We start from the raw sequence: 19,545 nt of genomic DNA, 5'->3' as shown, positions 1-19,545 counted from the left end.
CCACAAGCCCATGGTATGTTGTGGACTACCAGAGGGCCTGGCAACTGCCATCAGTCTTTGAGCATATCACCAGAAATGCCATTGAGCTTGACCTTGGTTGCCGGATCCCGATAGTCTTGAATGCACCATTACAGCAGTGCACTCAAAGTCACCTTTAAATGATGTCACAAGACTGAGGTAAGGCTGCCACTCATGAGAAGACCCTAGCTCACATGTTGCCAGACTCTACAGCCGACTCCTAACCAAGGACTTGAAAGAAACTAATCATTATTGTTTCAGTTAAAGCCCAGCCAAACAAAAACTGGACTGAAAAAAGCCTGGGTTTGCCAATCTCTGCAACGCTGTCGAGAGCAAACCAGGCTGACCCAGCTTAAATCTCCTGTTATGAAAACCAGTCTCTTCTTTCTATTAATAGTCTCTTTTCTTTGATGCCCTTAATGCTAGGTCTAAAAGATAGTGTCTTTGTGATTTAAGTCTGTTTTTGATCGAGCTTCTTCCAGCCCACATCAAGCTAAACAGAGTGGATTGACTCAAACAGGAAGTCAGACACAGGGACGCACAGAGCATCTGGTCAATTACAAAATAAAACTACATGTATAGCTTGTCGATTGTTCATGCCATCATTATTTCAGCTTTACATCAAAACAGAAGGAAAAAGAACAGCAAATCAGCCTCGCACAGGCAAAGGAATGGGTCGTTTGAGTACTATTCTATTTTTTACTGAGTGACCTAATAAAGTTGTGATCTAGCTGGTCTGTTCTCTGCTGCACCACTCTTTAGAAACAGACCCAGTGGGTGAAGTTGGTAGTGAGCAAGTAGGTAGCTGTAGAACAGAGGAAGGCAAGACATTCACGCCTGTTGTGGGTTTAGGGGTAAGGATTACATGTATTTAGGTGTCTTGGAACATCTGGTTGAATGAACAAGTGAAGTAAATTCCCTGCCTTGGGCTGTGTAACCTTGAAAACACTTTCTTTTTTTCTTACTATTTTTTTTACATTCATAACCAAACAATTGATCAATACACTTATCAGCAGATTCTTCAACAGTAACAATAATCAGAAAATGCAGGACTTCTCTTAGCTAATAATCTTATTACAAATAAAATTTAATTATGTACTTCATATGGCTATCAATTATGAATGAGGACAGTAAAAACTAGGTCACTGAACATAACAAAATTGGGCTTTGGCATCATGGAGGAAAAAAATTAAATACTCCTAGTTATTTAACATCCTCTAAGAGGCCTTTTAATGCATCTCCATCAGCTATTATTTAGTCATCTTTATGGTCTTTTGCCTACAAATCCAAACTAAACCTTAGCAGAAATCTGTTTCGTTTTAGGCAATGCATCCTTAAATACCTGGTCTTAATTTGACCTTTAAGGAGGGTTATTTACACAGATTGGCTGTAATTTAGAGAAGTGTTTCGACCCACTCTCAAACTGAAATGAGACCAACAGTAGAGATGGGCTGTGGGTCATGGCAGTGGCAGCAGACTGTCTCCTCAGGGGGACAAAGAGGGGCTGGTTCAGCTGATAGACTCGAATGAGTACCAGACAACGATGCCTCAGGAGCTAGTCTGCACACAGACACAACAACTGTGTTTGTGGGAGAGAGACAAGGGTGGGAGTACTGGTGTCAAACACAGCATGAGTGCATGAACGAATGAGAGAAGCTAAGATGAGAGTCTGTAAAATTCGAAGAAATGCAGATGATTGTTCAGAGACTTGAAAAGGCTTCAACAGTATTTCAGAGTTTGGTCATCAGCCAATCACATGGCAGCAACCAGTGTATTAAGGCATGTAAATATGGTTGTAACAATCAGCTTAAGTTCAAACTGAGCATCAGAATGAAGGGAAAGGTGGCCTGAATGATTTTGAACATGCCATTGCCATGCAAAATTCTGACAATACCATCCCAATGTCTCAGCAGAAATCAAGACTTATCAGACAAAGAAACCTTTTATACAGTCTTATTTTGTCCATTGTTGGTGAACTGGATTGAAGTATTGCCTAAGTTTCCTGTCACAGGAGTGACATCCAGTGTGGTCTTCTACAGCTACAGTCTGTTTGCTTCAAGGTTCTATGTGTTTCTGCATTCATAGATGCACTTCTGCATATCTTGGTGTGAGTGGTTCTGTGAGTTACTGTTGTTTCTCAATTAGCAGTCTGGTCATTCTCCACTGACCTCTGCCATCAACAATCAGTCACATAAAACTGCCACCCAAAGGTTAAAATCCCAATAGGTCAGGAGTTTATGAAATACTCAGACCAGCCCATCTGGCACTAACAACCATGGCAGATCATCTTGACCACGTCTACATGTCTATAAGCACTGGTTTCTGCGATGTGAGTGGCTCATCAGGTATTTGTATTCATGAGCAGTTGAACAGGTGTACCTAATAAAGTCTTATGTTAGGATATATAGGGAAGATATAGCTGGAGTAAAGTAAAATGCGATGCGTCTTACCCAGAGATTGTGGAAGGGGTCTGTGGTGTTTCCTGGGTCGTATATGAGGCAGTTTCCTCCATAGTCGCGCTCGGGGAGGGGTACTCCAAGCTTTGGGTCAATGTACTTCATGAACTGTCGGCCATCATGCACAGTCTAAAAAGACAGAGTTAGGTTTAGAGAGATATAGAGCTAACAGGTTGTAATGCCCCTTTAAATGCTTTCATGCAGACACAGAGAGGTAAAAAGACAGAGTAGAGTATGAGGGAACATTAGCGAATCCTATCACACTGTGGGTGTGGAAATGGGTTTAAAAACAGCATCTGTAGCAGATCTAATTGTAAAAAGTTTAAAATATGGGATTCAACATTTAACCAAACAAAAAAGGGAAAATGGATTAAATATATTTGTGCAGTTTTACAAAGACGTTCTTTCTCTGAAGCTGTTGTTTTGTTTGATGAATGAATTGCAGGTCCCAACATCAGCTTCCACATAGTTAACATTTTTGTTGCTCAAGTAAAAGTTGGTTTAGACATTTCAACCTCTTTGAACAAAGTCCAAACCAGATTAAAATAGACTCTGCCAGCTGTGGAGAACTGCTACAGTATTTTGAAGGCTCTGGATCAGTATTAGTCCTTTAATTATACTTGCAGTTATCACAGTGGCTCAAGATGTGCAGTAAGAGAAGATTTGAGAGGAGCTCTGAACAAAATCCCACATTTTGGCAGCTGTTTGGTCTGATTTCTAAGATTCATTGAAGTTCTCAGGGTGCTACTTGCTTTGGTTTGTGAACATGAATAAATCCAAGATTTTTGAAGTATTCCTGCTTTGTTGTAGGGATGAGGACTATTTTTCTGAAATGGTACAGTAAAAAAAATACAGAAAAAAATATCTAATGAAATTAACATACAGTACTTTATACACTGACTAGAACTACGGTTTGGCTGTTATAGGCCTCTGTGATGTATTTAAGTGCTGGACTAACAAAGGGGTGAACATGAGGATAAATTTGAGAAAGTTCATGTTAAGTGCATGTTGCTCCTGAAAGAACACTTCTGCCATGTGCTGAAGTTTTAAGAGTCCAAAAGTGTTAGGCAAGAGGATTGAGCATTGAGGAGGAGGAAGAAGAGATAGAGTCAGATTAAGAAGAGGGCTGGCAGATCATTGAGTTCACTAAGGATGAGGAGGAGAATGAGGAAGGCAAAAGCAAGCCGATAATCTAGTATTTTTCACTGCACTTAAAACGTGAAATTATTAAATTTTGCTGTTTAAATTAGTAACTGTGTTCTGTGTAACAAAAAAAAACTGCACTTCACTAAGACGAGAAAAAGGAGACCACACACCAATACTGGATATTGGTGATATTTCTGGGCCACATTTCTTGATCAAAACATTTTTAAACATAAACAAATGTTTCACTCTTCTACTGACCTGCTGTGGTATGAGTTTTATCCACCAACAAGGACTGTCATTCAGAAACTAAACAGCACCTGCTTGCTGAGCTCACTTTACTGACCGAAGCTGCATGGTGCCTGCTATCTCATTTTGTCTTGTTGCTCTGATTGCACATGAATGTGACAAATATACCATTTGTCCAATCACCTTACGAGAATTTTATTTTATTTTTTAAAGTCCTGCCCTTCCCAAACACTTTCTACGGGTGGTTTCCCAGATGAATGTGAAATATATCCATGCAATTGATTTATGAAACTGTCTAACTAGTGTGTGAGGTTAGCTGTTTGTAGATGATTAATAAATGTATCAGTACCATAATGTAACTGAGTTACTATATTGAGAATTTTGCCTTAATTCATTGGACTACTTGCACTGTTTTACCACTGAAAAGGCTTTTTTCTGTCTAATATCAATTGCATACAGATGAATAAGGATGACTTTTGTGCTCCTTTTAGTAGGTTACTCTTCCTGATACTTGCATGAGGTCTCAGTAGACTACAAAGAAAAGTACCCTGACCGACCACTAAACCAGCTGATCAAAAGTATCAGTATTTTGTCAGGGGTCAGCCGATCTCACTCATGGATGATCGGCTGCAAGAAACCTAAGAGGGGCATCCCTAGTTTTAACTTGAGTGTTTCAGTCCCTAAATGCTTAAATATCATCACAATACCAACCTGGAAGAGAATAAATATCAGGAACAGCTCATAGACGACGGTGACACACAGCCAGAATCTCCAGTATGCTGCAGAGAAACAGAAAGAGGGAGTGATGGTGAGAAAGGAGGTAACAGATAGAGACATTTTTAAAAAGTTTGTCACTAAAACAAGAGGAAAACATGTTGGATGACACCCATTATCAATTGCACAAATTTTTTAGCTCCTCTGCTGTTTTAAAAGACTAAATGGAAGATACAAATTTACATCTTACTACAGCTTAACCCCCTAAGAGCAATGCTTTTTGATTTTACCAAGCTAGACTCATAGTGCACATTAAAAACCTGGGCATTTTTTCTATTGCCAATGATGCAGGGAAATTCAGCTCAAACTTAATACTACAATCAGAGGGATTATAAAAGACAATCCGGCTTCAATTCAAGTTTAACTAAAGATTAAAAGAGGATGTGGTGAAGCCAAAAGCTCTCATACAGCAATTTGAAATGCATATCAAACAAAGGGATAAACTCAAACTCTTTTTGTTATTGTAATTCTCTGAATTTTGATGTGTTTAAGTTTGGCTTGTTGAGACACTCCCAGCCGATGCTCCATGGGGAGTTACAGGTTGTAAACTCGAAGTCCCTATGGATCTTTTCCCAGGATACAGGGGTGTGATGCAACAAGCTACACAGCCACTGAACCTACTTGGCAGGCTCAACAGGTCAGGGAGTTATGACACAGACACTACATACACAAACACTGCTAAACAAACCCCTCTTGTCTCCTGAATCACATAAGAAGAAGGGCAAGAGGGCACAAGTAATGCACCAACAGCAGCCCAAATTCCTGCCTGGCCACTTCACGCCTTCAATAACCGAAAACATTCAGCACACGTCTCCATATGACCTTCACACCCTGTCATCTTCCTTCCTCTCTGTGTTTCCCTCTGGAGTTAATAGAAAACATGGTGTGAGAGCAACAGGATGAGTCTTCGCCCAACTGGCCTGGTTAAAAATAAATAAATAAATAGCAAACTACTTTTGAAGAAGTTCACTGTTAAAATGAAACAGAGTCACAGTTTGGCTGATGCACTCAGTTATGTCAAAAATGGGTCAAAATGTAATTTATCACCATGAACATGGAAAACACCCATCATGCCCTCGTCTAGTGAGTGAAAATATGTTAATTTCTTTGTTATTAAAAAGAATAAAAAGCCATAAAAGGCTAATTCAGATTCATCAAATACTGTATATTTTTGCTATTATAAAGACATCATAGTTCAAGTTGAGTATTGACCTTAATTAAAGTAATCTTAGTCACTGCAGGTACATGAGCACAAACAAACTCCTTTAGGTCATAAAAGAGCTTCTTTAATTTGTAACTGTGTAATACTTGTATGAACAAGTGAGGGCATTGTGGCATGTTTGGGCACCTTTCCTCTCCCTAAAACCAACAATGAAACTGTCAGGAAAACATCTGACCCTCCTTCCCAAACCCTTAATTTACTCTAGTTTAATTTGTTCTTACTCTGACAATCACATTTTGCTATGCATTCTGTGTATTGTATGTATTTTATTGATTAGCACTTAGAGTCAACAGTAGCTTCTCAAATGATGCAGCTGATCAAGTAAGTGGTCACCCCTCTCAGGCACTCTCACCCATCTATGTGAGAAACAAATGGAGGAATAATCAATGTATGGGGCATTAAAAAGTTAAACTGATAATAGCATGGCATGTTAGGAACAGTGTCGAGTTCATGTCCATTACAGCTCTGGCAGAAATAAATCAGTCTGTAAACAAGTGTGTTTGAAACAAGAGGACTTTGTGATGCACTGAAACATTTCCTCTTATCTGAAACTTGTTGGAGGGCAAACTAATGTCACTATACTTTTTCTGGACATGATGCAAAGTGGAAAAGTCCGTTAAAGTTTTGACTACTACTGCACTTATTCCCAGCATTATTTTGAGGGAAATACTAGATTTAAAAAAGATAAAAGTATTTCCATTAAACTGGGAAAAAAAGCAAGTTTTATAAGCAGCATATTATTCATGATAAATGTGCTTTTTCTTACCTGGATGTGGTCTAGTGAAGGGTCCATCTTTGGCTTGAGTAACACCAAAACACAGGAACACCAGGATGCTTGCTACAATCCCCCTACAGCACAACAAGTACAGCAAAAAGGGACATTTAATTTTATGTTACACTATGTTACCAGAAACTACTGCAAATTTGGCTGCTAGGTTTTATAGTGGCTCTTAAACTCTACCAGTATCCAAGTCTTCATCAAGGGGTCAACTGGACTTGATTGAGGTTATCGAAGACGTTACGCCTCTCCTTCAAAAGGTTTCTTCAGTTCTAAAAGTGACTGGGGCCACAGTCAATCATCCAGTTGCCCCTTTAACAAAGATTTGGATGAATGAGAACCTACATGGATATCTCTTTGTCACTACTGAAGTGGAATAGTGGTTCTGAACATGTCTATGCTGACAGCTAAGGCAGAGATATCTTGGTAAATCCACAATTTTGCCTTACTAGTATCTTGTTTGAAAATATACTAATAAATCTTAAAAACCTCATATATCACCCAGCCCTAAAATTTTGTCCTTGTTTTCCATCAACTGAAATAAGTTAAAAGTTGCTTTAAACACTTGTGGTCTAAACACAGCTACAAAGAGCAGGAATGGGGTTGTAATGTGATGTGAAATAATTTAAAATGAACCTGGAGGCTATTCTCAGGAGCTGACCGCTGCTATTGACCTCATTATGATTCCTTCTGTGTTTACTCAGAGATGAGATGAATCTGCACCTGATGCTCATTGTGTGAGCTGCCTTTAATCTTGTCTGTGTCGACATCTGAAAACCAGGAGACCACACGATAACCCTGCCCTGAACTTAGAAATGAACAGAAGGCTTAGTAACTGGACACACAATGAGATTCTGGCATGTAGGAGTGTCGGTGTGAGTGATGGAGTGATTGTGAAATCTATACTTGTGATCATGACTGTGCTTGTGTGTAGTCCGTAAATAGTTAAAGGATATTTTTTAAAAGGAGTGTGGGGGGATAAGTGTAGCCATTAGTGTGTGAATGCAAACATTAGTAAGATTTAAACTCCATGAATGCTGGTGAATGTGTATGTGCGTGTGTAAGAGTCGTCTGCTGCCAGGAAGAAGCTCCAGGGGTCTTTATCCCAGCGAGCCAGACTGCGCTGACTAAAGCAAATCCTGTTAAGAACCATCCTACAATCCCTCACACAGCCTCCAATCACTCACTCTCTCCAACACAGACACTTATTTGCACGTGATTTTGCAGCCTGACTGTCTTTTAGTCTCTTTTGTGTCATTAAACTCCCACAAATATAAAAAAAAACCTTCAGCTTCTTGAAAAACAAATACATCTCTAGCATATGAATTTTTTTTTTCATAAAATCTAGTTTTTCCCACTATTAGCTCACATAATGGTTGTTTTCAACTCTTTTTCCATGGAGTTAAAGATCATCAAAGTCTGTTTTTACAATATGGAGCTTGTATTAGCCTGTCATCAGACTACGGTGAAACAGATATCAACTTCTGACTGATGCAAAGTCAAAGTAGGAAAATCCGGCTATGTTTAAAAACTGGAAATATCAAGTTATGCTGAAATGCAGAAGTTGAATCTGGAGCAAGGCAGTCAAAAGCAGGAACAAACTACAATCCTGCATCATACCATAAAGGGACGTAAGACTGATAAAAAAAATGCTTAAATCAGTAATTTTGCTTGTGCACTTTATTTCTACTGATCTCTCACATGAAACTAGACCTAAAAAAGGCCGTTTTAACCATCTGAGTGTTCAGACTTTGGGGGAAAAGAGCAAATCCATTCAAAATCAAGTAATTCTGTTGCACTGTTTGATTTTAAAAAACCATGAATTTCAGAATCAGATGCATAAAAACAGATATTACAGTTTTTTGTATTCATTTAGACACTAACAAAATAGTTACAAAGCACATTTGACACAGTACTGGCAACATATAGGGAAAAAAAGAAAACTGACCAGAAAAGAAAAAAGTTAATTTACTCATTACTGATATACTGCAGCTTTGGTGCTCTGCTTCATGAGATTCTGACAGATCAACATCCTTTAACTATTAATAACTTATAGTTGAAGTGTACAAAAATACCAGGAGATGAAAGTATCTCATTAGAATTTGAAAGCAGTTATTCATTATAAATTACTCAAACTGCCCAGGTTGGGAAAAAACTAAGGAACTGCTTATGCTCATCTGTAAGATTTTGCCACACTCATAAAAAGTGGAAACTTTGCTTAAAGTGAAAGTTGCAGAAAAGGGAAGCCATTAAATTTAAAATCTTAACCTCAGCCATTTCACTGTGGCCTGGTAGTCATGCTTCAGACAAACATCTTGATGCTTGTTGGCTGGTTTTATCATGTCATATCATGACCCAGAGTATGTTCCTATGACTTATATTCCAAATACAAGGGAAATTAATTTGGTTATACTTGCTATAACATACAAAAGCCTGGCCCCTGCATGACTGAACACTCAGAAGCTAAAAGAAAAGAACAATCATAACTATAAGTTGAATTTCCCAATAAACACAAGTGTCCTCAGTGGTTTACATGTAACAGAGGAAGTGACGTGTCTAGCCCAATGACCTCTTAGTGTTGTAGGCCGTGTCCTGTGGTGTTTCCTCCAACAGTGTGACATAGACCAGAGCACAGGTCAGTATGAACAGCACGGTCACAGTGTGGGCTCTCCTGCACAGGAAAAAGAAGAAAGGGGACAAACAGGAGATTAATGACGATTAAAGTTGAATAAAAAGTAAGTATCATACACTGCTAAAGTCAGATGTAACTGAATAAGAAAGTTTTGCAATGGGAGCTGGGAAGTCAAAATTGGCTGCCAAGAAAAAGTCTTTGAAAGCTGCCAGACTCTGTGTCTGTGGCCGCTACCTTTATCTAATAATTCAATCTAAATACAAAGAACAAAGAAGAGATGGGATAAAACAGTTGAGTTGAAACAAACCTCTGTTGAGAAACTGGGTTACTGCAGCAGGAAATAGTTTTCAAAAAAGTTTGTAACAAACAAAACATGAAATACACAGGAGGTTTGAATATGAGTCACTTCCACATATTGTTATATCTAAATGAAAGACTAGAAGACAGAAACAAACTTCTGTATCCATTTGTTCATGACCAACACAACTATGGACTGTGAAAATCCTCTGATATATTTGTCTACTTTTGACTTAAGTATGAAGGCCATGAAAGTGACCATGCAGGCTCATATCTCACATGCGACAGGCAGCATACCTTGGCCTTTGTCGTACGATGGTTTCATAGTATAGTAGTTCATATACATCCATGCTATCTGTAGGCTTTATCTCAACTCAAAGGGCAAAGTTTTATCAATCCACACACTGATATGAGTTACAAGGACATGGTGTATGCAAAGAATGGCCAAAAAAACAGATCCCAACAGTTTTTGGAAAGTTCATGGATAAGTTCATTCTTTAGAGAAATCAATTGTGTAGCTACATGTTGGAGGCTTTGGCAAAGTTAGCTCAAGCTCTAACACTACACTTTAGATCCTACAATTAACTGAACTGTAATATCTTTTAAATATGCAATAATTTATTCATTAGCTTTTAAATAAACATCATGACAAGTATTTTGAAAACTGATTAATCAGTATGAGTCACAGAATGATAAGGGATATGTTGCCTTTGATAAAGATAATATCAGGATAAAGCATCTCTGTGATAACCGATTTATTGCAACACAATCATAAAAAACACTGAATACATTTACATGCACACTTATAAACCAATCATTATCTGACTCCTGGAGTTACCCAGTTACTCAGGTTTTTATGCAAAGTGCAGAATGTGATCTACTTTATACAATAAGGGCTATAACCAGAAGATGAAAAATTGGATAAAGACACAACAGTTTAAGTTAACTAAAAGTAACGAAAAACTACAACTACAATGTTAAAATCCTTTCAGTTAACTAAAACAAAAAAACTGTAGCTTTTCCAACTAAGACAAAACAAAACAAAATTAAAATTAGGGACAAAATATCATTATTTTAGTTTTTCACAGAAGCATATTGACTGATATGTAAACCCAAGTTTGTAGAGTGTAAAATAGCCTGACTTGATGACTGAAGCCTTCACAAAATGATTATTTATGGTCTTAAGTTAACTTTGCACTAAGTAATGTTTTATTAGGTGCATGTATACCATTTCATCTGGTTCTTTCATTCTTTACACCTGCTCCTGCACAAGCAAAGTACACAAGCAGAAGCGAGAAAAAAGTTGTCAAATGAAATTATACCCATGAACAGACCAATTCATAGGTTGTTTAAAAAAATAGATGCACTGACAGTCTCACCCATAGTCTCACATGACAACTGGAAGTCATGGCAGAGGGTGAATATTCCTCTATTCCTCCCAGCATTGTGAGTATTCTCGCTACAGTTCGCTGTCTTTCTCTCTGTAACGCTCCGACTCGTCTCCTCAACTGAGTCTTTCAAACTCTATAAACTCCAAAACTTTGAATAGAAACACACCAAAAACATGCTGCTGGGATTGAAGTAACTCATGTCCGCCATCTCCTGGTGTAAAGTGGCAACAGCGCAGACCTCTGCCATTAGCCCTATCTCCCAATAGTAAGAATCTTTTAAAAAATTTCTGGATCCAGACAGTGATCCGGATCACTCCCAAAATCTAATCAGTTCTTCCTTATGCCGTTTGTGACATTTCCTAAAAATTTCATCAAAATCCATCCGTAACTTTTTGAGTAATGTTGCTAACAAACAAACTAACTAACTAAAAAACCCTGCCTATCACATAACCTCCTTGGTGGAGGTAAATATTAACAGGATCACTTATTCCTGCCAGTGTTATGTAATTTACAAGCAAACAAGACAGCATGCAGCATTTATCGACTGAGGTGAAGTGGAAAATGTCAGGGCTTTAGGATCAGGGGACATTGCATCTCTTTTTTCTGCTCTGTCTGAAACAGACCCTAACCTTAATGTGTATATGTTAATGCAATGATAAAAGGACTAAATAAAACGTATTTGCCAACCATTTAATTAAACAGGGCATAGGGGAGGCTGACAGTGGGTAGAGCAGAGACAGCACCATTTCAACACAAACATCCTGCATCTTTGTGTCAAGTTGAAGATGTGTTGTTTCAGCGTAACCGCTGTAAACCAATCAGAGAGCAACATATATTGCATCATTTGGTGTGCCTCTCTCTGCCTGGAAATGCCCAGCACTGCATTGCTGTGCACTCTCGTAGTTTCTCACTTGTGCACACGTGACTGGTCAACCAAAGTAGTCTTGATCATACTAAAGCTCTTCAACCAACCAAGTGACCGACTAACTGGATGGCGTCAGCCCTAATTATCACATACGCCGCGTTCAAAATTATTATGTAAATTGGATTTTAGTGTCATAAACTTTCAATTTTTTGTTTTCAATTAAAATCATGGATAGTATTGTGTCTCAGAGCTCTTTGTATCACTGAAATCAATCTTAGACACCTGTGATAATTAGTTTACCAGGTGAACCCGGCTAAAGGAAAACTACTTAAAGGCTGACTCAGACTACACAAATTTTTTGGTCGTTTAAGACAGCCCCATGTCAGACTAAGCAACAAAAATCTTGTCCTGTCTTGGCCGACAGCCTGGCCATACTACAAGAGTGATCCTTACTGCTCACCGTATGCTGACGTCACCACTGTCTCCACAACTAAGTGCGAGTTCACAGGTTGTCGGGGGGCAGGTCAAAGAGTGTCTGTCACTCTACAACAGAAGCATTCTAGTGATTGTAGCGGTCTTTTGCTCAGAAAAAAAGGAAAATAAAAAACAATTATGGATAACAGTCATGGATGTGTTATGGAAGCCCAACAGCTTTAAAAGTGGCAATGCCTGGGCACCGGTTTAGCTCGATGAGTAGAGCAGGCGTCTGTATAAAGAAGCTGTAGTCCTCAACAGGTCTAGGAATCGTGGGATAGATTCCTGGACTCTACACTGCTTGGTGCATGTCTTCCCCCCACTCTCCCATATTCCCTTCCTCTCTTAAGCTGTCCTATCCAAATAAAGGCAAAAAAGCCCAAAAATCATTGGGAAAAAAGGGGCAAGGCCTTCAGGTCTTGCACTGCCACACATTCCCAAAATGCTTTGCGTGTACCTCATGCCTGCTCATGTCACAAAGCCAGAGGGCATCACCATTTTCAAGACAGCATCACTCCCTCAGTGTGTGAAATTCATCCTTGAAATAACAACAATAGTTATTAAATAGTAAAGACCCATTACTGAGCAGACTGAGCAGGTCATTGCTGTGTGGCTTGGACACATTAACTAAAAAGCTAAGGGAAAAAACAACATGAGTGGGTCTGATCCAAACTTGTGGAAATGAGGAAAGAAACCCAACTTTTATTCATATAAACTTTTTTTTTCTAAGAACACAGTACCAAAAAGCATGTAGATGTGTCAACTCAGATAATTACCATTACCTGATTATTGCTACTTGTCAGATTAAGGTGATCATGTAAATGCACCCAATGTCTGATTGTGTTTTTAGTGCCGTCAGTTGATCAAAAAAATGAATCAAGTTAATCACATCACTATGCTGTGATTAATCATGATTAATAGCAACATTTCTTTAGTTTTAGTACAATTTTAAACGTTCCTATTATAAAGTGTTTATTTTCATTTTTTCAACTTTATGTACAGCACTTTGAAAGCGTTTTTTACTAAAAAATGTATTTATTCTTATTATCATTATTATTATTATTATCATTATTATTATTATTATTATTATCATTATGATTTATAAATTAACATTTAAAATACTACTATTTACTTGCATTTTTGTTTGAGATAAATTAGTACAAGTATGGTGTTTACATGATAAAATATTAAACAAACTCGAGTTTTTAAATGTATTTGTGGTTTGTTTGTGGGCATTGAGAAACATTTTCTGACATTTTGTGGACAAAACAACCATAAATCAAACAGAAGAATCTACAGAAGATTAACTGACATCAAGAATATCCATTAGTAGCCAGATGGTTTTCATTAACTGTACTCTGGATGACCCGGGCAATCCATGGGATTGGGCTTACGATTGATCTTTGCACTTTTAAAAGGCTTGACCTCTAGTTGATGCTGTGTTTGTTTGCTTTGGGGCATGTGAGCTGTCAAAAGCACCCAAATGAGCACATTCAGAACATCAGTTTGCTGAGTTAGTGGCCTAGGAGTCAAGTTTGACACTAAAAATAAAGCAAATAAACTCCCTAAATTCATTTCATTTCAAAGAGTGATCAGTACACTTCAGGACTAAGTTGCAACATCTCAGAGCTTCAGATTTTACAGACTTGTGCTCTTGAGGATGAACTAAACATGACTGAAGAGCAAGTTTTTTCCCTCTCAGCTCATCAAACTAGCAAAACAAGGCAAAGACGCGAAACAATGTCCGCTGAGCACCATCTGTGTCATTTGCCTGTCAGAGCGATTCTCCAGAGAAAGTGTGGTCATGGAGTTGCCTCAGAATATATTAACTGTTCACGTTTCATTTCATTAAGGAAATAAAAGGCAGAAAAATGTGCATCTCTTTTATGTTTTTTAATCACTTTGGAAGAGCAAACAAGGCCTGTGACCTGGAGGCGTTAGCTTCCTCAGTAGCAACACAAAAGATAGCAGTTACATGAAAATCATAAGTAAAACAGAGTCAGCCTTATTACTTAAGGCTTGAGGCTGTGGTCTGAAAAGAACTTATTTATAATGAGGCCACAGCTGTCATACTAACAAATGTCACCTCAAGCCAGCCAGTCCTTTGGCTCGAAGTCTGAGTCACAGAGACGGTGAGCCAGGTGTCATTAGCATGTTCTTCCCGCTCTAGCTCCTTATCCAACCTGTTTGGCAGGAGACACAAGGGAGGGCTTGGCTTCTCCCTTGCCTGACAACCACGCACAACCACCAGGAGAGGAAAAATGCAACGGAAATACCAGCCTGTAACTGAGCAACAAACTTAACTTAACCACAGACTGAGGATAAGCCTCTACATAAAACAAGCAACAAACCATTTGAAAATGGTCCAATCAAAGCATGTCCTCAGGCAGACAGTATGGCTGAATTCACTTTGGCAATACAGATTGTGACTTTAAAGGGCTAAAGAAATCTGACTTTATTCAATGTACCATGCTTAACTGCCTGCAATGTTTGACCACAACGGACCTTGGTTTCCATGATGTCAGTAGGGTAAGAGTCACAAGTTCATGGTCCTTCTGACACTTAGATAACATCAAATCCAGTTATCACCTGCATTTTCCTTTAGAGTAGTGACCACTCTGACTAAAGTCTTCAAAAAAGCATTTAAAAATAAAACTTTTTCCAAGATATTTTTAGAAATCTGAGAGCATTGTCCAAGTGCCTTGGAGCTGAAATGTGTGGGCACAAAATGCTATTTAAGGAAAAACCCACAAGTGGAGTGCCAGCACAATGTTTGCTTCATTTAGCCGAGTTCTTTATAAGGTCTATCTAAGCTTTTTCCTTTCTTATGTGATAGAAACACTTCTACAACTCCACTGTAAGCTAATAAGGCATGCTGCATGACACATAGTTACCTCTCTGAACAACCAGAGGAAGTTGCCTCCATCAACAGACTGCTCTTTGGTGCATCTCTTTAACACAGTACAGACAATATGTCTATGTAGTGAGTGACTGATAACAAACACAGACATGTATTCAAAGCAAGGGATGCATGGTATGCCTTATTACTCTTTACATATATATCAATAGAGGTTTTATGGGGTCTAATATGTGCCTGTTGATAGTTTCTATTTTTCCATACCCCATAATGTGGTAATAGATACTTAATAAGAAACTAACATGATGATTGCTCCTGCAGCTGTAACTCACAACTGCAACTTAGAACGATATGCAATGGTTAAATTACATTTTTTCTTACAATGCCTTAGGCATTCTTACCCTCAGCTGTGCATACGCTACGGTTAACAGACATTTTTAAGTTAAAACATGGGGGAATTTTCATTTATCTTATCAGTTTTGGCTGAGAAAATCCTTTCTATAGATTTATTTAAAAATACTAGTAACAGGTGTGCAACATGAATGCAAGGTAAACAGTTACAGTGGGTTTGGATTAAATCCAAGCCAGTCTTACTTATGTTAACCAAAAGGTCAACTAAAATGTAAGATGAGCACCATTTTCCATGAGAAAACTAAAACAAGCTAAAACAGATCTTTGGTGATAAAAACTCTGATAAGTAAGGTGAGTTTTCATCAAGGAGACTAAAACGTTGATGCTGGACTGTTGGACATAAAAATCCATCATATTTTGTAAATAAGGCGTGTCAGTTTTTTCATCAGTGTATTTTAAATTAAGTATTTATAGTGCACCAATATGAGTGTTTTACATTGATAAAAACTGTATAGTTTGGCTGATAAAATTAGTTCAAAGAGAGTAATTTTATTGACTAAAAGTAAAGACAAAAATATAAGGACTTTTTATTGACCAAAGCTTGACTAAAATGTTTGGGAATTTTGTCGACTCGGATTGAAAAGGTTAAAATACTTGGGCTGTTTCTGTTAACACACTAACACTTACGATTTATCTGGAAACTCTAATGTATCAAAAAATATTAACACATATCAATCAATCATATGACCAATCCTGACCACAACTTCCTCATGTAATTCTCCCGTGTGGATGTTTATGTGCCTGATGGTGAAAGGGTTAAAGTGATGATGAGTGAAAAGACAGACCCAGGTCTGCTAAATGGCCAATTTTGATTTAAACAAGCTGCCAAAATGGGAGTTTAGATCAAATCAAAGTTGCGTACTAGCAAAGGCGCTAACATCAACACAGGATCAAGCCGTGGTCGTCAAGCTACTCTGACAGAGTGAAGCAGACCTGGATTTTCAACAAAATGACAACAACTAAGCTGACTAATGTAATTGCTAAATGGGTCGCCAAAGACCACAGACCCATCAACAACGCTGAAGATGAGGGCAGGCAGTTTACAGTTTAAAAACTATAGTTTACCATACTTGTAAATTTTTTATTTCAAACCAAAATGCAGGTTAATGGTATTATTTTAAATGTATTATTAATAATGATTAATCACAGCATATTTATGTGATTAACTTCATTATTTTTTCTTATCAATTACCAGTAACAAAAAATATTAACAAATAAAGAATATCTTAATCTAAACATTAAGACTTAGAGTAGATTTAAATAGCTGATCCAAATAAAATAGTCTTAGAAAACCATCTTACCGAAAGACTTCTACATAAACTATAACCTGTGTTATCATGATTTTGGTTAGCATGAGAAAATCTAATTTTTACAGCTTCAGAGCTGTCAAAGCTCAGAAATCTGAGGCACAGGCACAATGGGCCTGAACTATGACATTCAGATACAATGTGAAATAATTAAGTTCAACATTGTAATGTCTAAATTGCACGGATTGAATAATAGAGACGCTTACAGACTAGCAACAACTTATGGTTTCAAAGTGGATATCATGATCAGTATGTTACATAAAAAAGCTTTCTTGCTTTTTCTTTTCATTGTCTTTCATCCACATGGTCAAATTCCCATGATGAAATCACAACAGTAAAGAAATTCTTTGTGAGTTTCAGTCATCATTAGAAGAAAGTAAATTTGATACAATATCTCAGGACTGTATCTAGTTTTATAGCTTTTATAGAGAAATGCTAAGGTGATTATACAAATATAATGACCTGGTTTTTCCATATTCAGGTAATTATCCATCAGCATAAGAGACAGCTGTCTTCTTGTTTTTCTTGTAACAAAAGTAAAAGTCGAGTAGGGATGTGTGATATGCACCAAATAGCATATATCCCTATTTTCTACCTGAATGGTGATACAAGACAGCTTTCCCACACATTCGCAATACCTGGGTGGACCATCCTGGAATATTCAAAGACACCTAAGTATATCTGCAGTACCTCTTATCTTGTTATTAAAATTATTTTCATGGGGCTGATAATTCCAAGCAACTACCACTTGCAACAGGATAGAATATATTAAGTTTAATACAAAAACCCTTGCATTCATCAGAGCTAAACTATTTAGTATGGCCTGAAAAGGATAAGCTAAAGTCATCATTAAACTTTTTTTCTGTTGTTTTGAATGCTGCTAATGTTTGTGATGCTGTTAAGTTTTACCGCATGTCTCTAGCATTTAGTCAATCATTTTTAATATAAATAGAGTAGCTATATAGAATCTTAATCTTAATTCCACAGGATGGTACTATACTTGGCTAAACTAAGGTTTCTCAGGATCTTTGTTCCTGATAATGCTTTCAGTATAACAATATCAGGAAACCTGAGTGCCAAGGCCATAATGAGAAACTCTCATTAGGGTTTCTCCCTGGGAGGACCAGGCTCCTCTGCTGTCAAAGATATTGTACATCTTAGCAGATTCTCCCTGCCTGCTTGCTTTTGCTCACAGAGAAGAGAGGCACGTATTCAGGCCTAAATATTCCTGAAGCGACAAGCTGAAGGGTCAGTGCAGCTATACGTTAGACGGCTGCAGAGAGGAATGTCACTTTACCTGACTCTCCACATGCCCACACTTCCATCATAACACATGCATCCTGAACAAGCCAATAAGCTCTGTCAGAGCCTGTAAATGTATTTGTGTCAACGGGGTCATGCATAACTCACCACTGCAGTTCACTGCACCAACAGAATATCTGTCTTGACCTCAAGTGTGTCATGTAACTCTCCGCAAGGTGCAGGCTGGGAAATTAGCTATTGGCTTGTCAACAACAAGCTCTTAGCCTAGATGTGCATTGTAAGCATCCATTACAGCCAGAGACACATTAGCAGATCACTTAAGAAATTCTGTCTTAAGAAGAGTGACCTGAGAGAGACCTGAAGATTTTGAGCCTTGTTAGAACATTTGTTGTGATAAATGGAGGTCACATGAGCCTGTCTTTCAGTTCACCTTGACAGCTATGATACATTCTGCTGACACCAAAACATATGCATTTTTCTGCAGTGACTGTGAGGTATTTTCATCCAGTCGAAGCACTACCTAGAAGGATGGAGCGTTTACTGTTTTACATTGTTAAAAAGCACTCACCAGAAAAAGGTGTTGGTCCCGTCGTCATACACTTCGCACTCCGTGTTTTTCCGGTGCAGGCTCTCCCTGGAGGTCTGCTTCATCACACTGCCTTTGGCTTGAGTGCTCTGATCCGGGCTGCCCGACTCCACGGAGCCGTTCTTCACCTGGTCGGCGGCGGATGCGGCTGTGGCGCACTTGCCGGTGGCGCTGGTTGCTGCCACGCTGCTTTTCTTCGACTCGGACTTGGTCATGGCTTTTCCGACAATCCGCCCCCTCCTTTCTTAACCCTGATCCTGAGCGGTGTGGTTTATCCCTGGGCTCTGCTCCCGTCTACTGTCATCCGTGTCAGCCCCACCCAAGTGAATGTCAGCATCCTGAGGTGGTCGGAGAAAATGAACGTTAGAGTTACTAAGACGTAATGACGGGGGGAGAATAACCTGAAAATCACGTCCTGTAGTATATTTAACTGCTGACTGCTGAACACCGCCCAGCAAAGGCACAGCACATTTCAGACATACATGCAAGATGTGTAAGCAACCGTACTTCAGTCACCACCTCATATAGATCATAACCGAGCTAGCACTGCTGGTATATGTCACCCAGGCGACCACTATCCGTCAGAACCACTGAGCAGGGACTTAATCAATGCCTCTCAGGTGGTAAACAAATCACAGAAGGTGCCATGCTAAGCCTTGATATGAGACAGCTTGGCTAACCACTATAGCTATTTGTAGCTGGCTATTTTCTGACTATTTGACCTTGCTAACGAGGCTAAGTTAACTGAGGAGCTTGCTAACAATTAAGATACGTGAAACTATCATTACTAGACACCTTGCTTCAATGTATGCGCTGAAAATT

General features: G+C 38.5%; 1 protein-coding gene across 2 annotated transcripts in view; it reads right to left on the bottom strand.

Annotated features, from left to right (window-relative positions):
• The window catches only part of ptdss2 (phosphatidylserine synthase 2), a 37,027-nt gene that overhangs the window by 15,134 nt on the left and 2,348 nt on the right, over nucleotides 1-19,545 (bottom strand). For both annotated transcript variants that reach the window (XM_041795677.1, XM_041795676.1), the window contains exons 2-6: nucleotides 18,706-19,061; nucleotides 9,210-9,311; nucleotides 6,629-6,711; nucleotides 4,578-4,645; nucleotides 2,469-2,603 (exon numbers count right to left, since the gene is read on the bottom strand). In XM_041795677.1, coding sequence (XP_041651611.1) covers nucleotides 2,469-2,603; nucleotides 4,578-4,645; nucleotides 6,629-6,711; nucleotides 9,210-9,311; nucleotides 18,706-18,938 — 621 coding nt within the window. In that variant the 5' untranslated portion in view covers nucleotides 18,939-19,061. The remainder of the gene's footprint in view (nucleotides 1-2,468; nucleotides 2,604-4,577; nucleotides 4,646-6,628; nucleotides 6,712-9,209; nucleotides 9,312-18,705; nucleotides 19,062-19,545) is intronic.

The sequence above is a fragment of the Cheilinus undulatus genome, linkage group 9, assembly GCF_018320785.1.
Source record: "Cheilinus undulatus linkage group 9, ASM1832078v1, whole genome shotgun sequence".
Taxonomy (NCBI): domain Eukaryota; kingdom Metazoa; phylum Chordata; class Actinopteri; order Labriformes; family Labridae; genus Cheilinus; species Cheilinus undulatus.
This window is presented reverse-complemented; position numbering and strand designations above follow the sequence as displayed.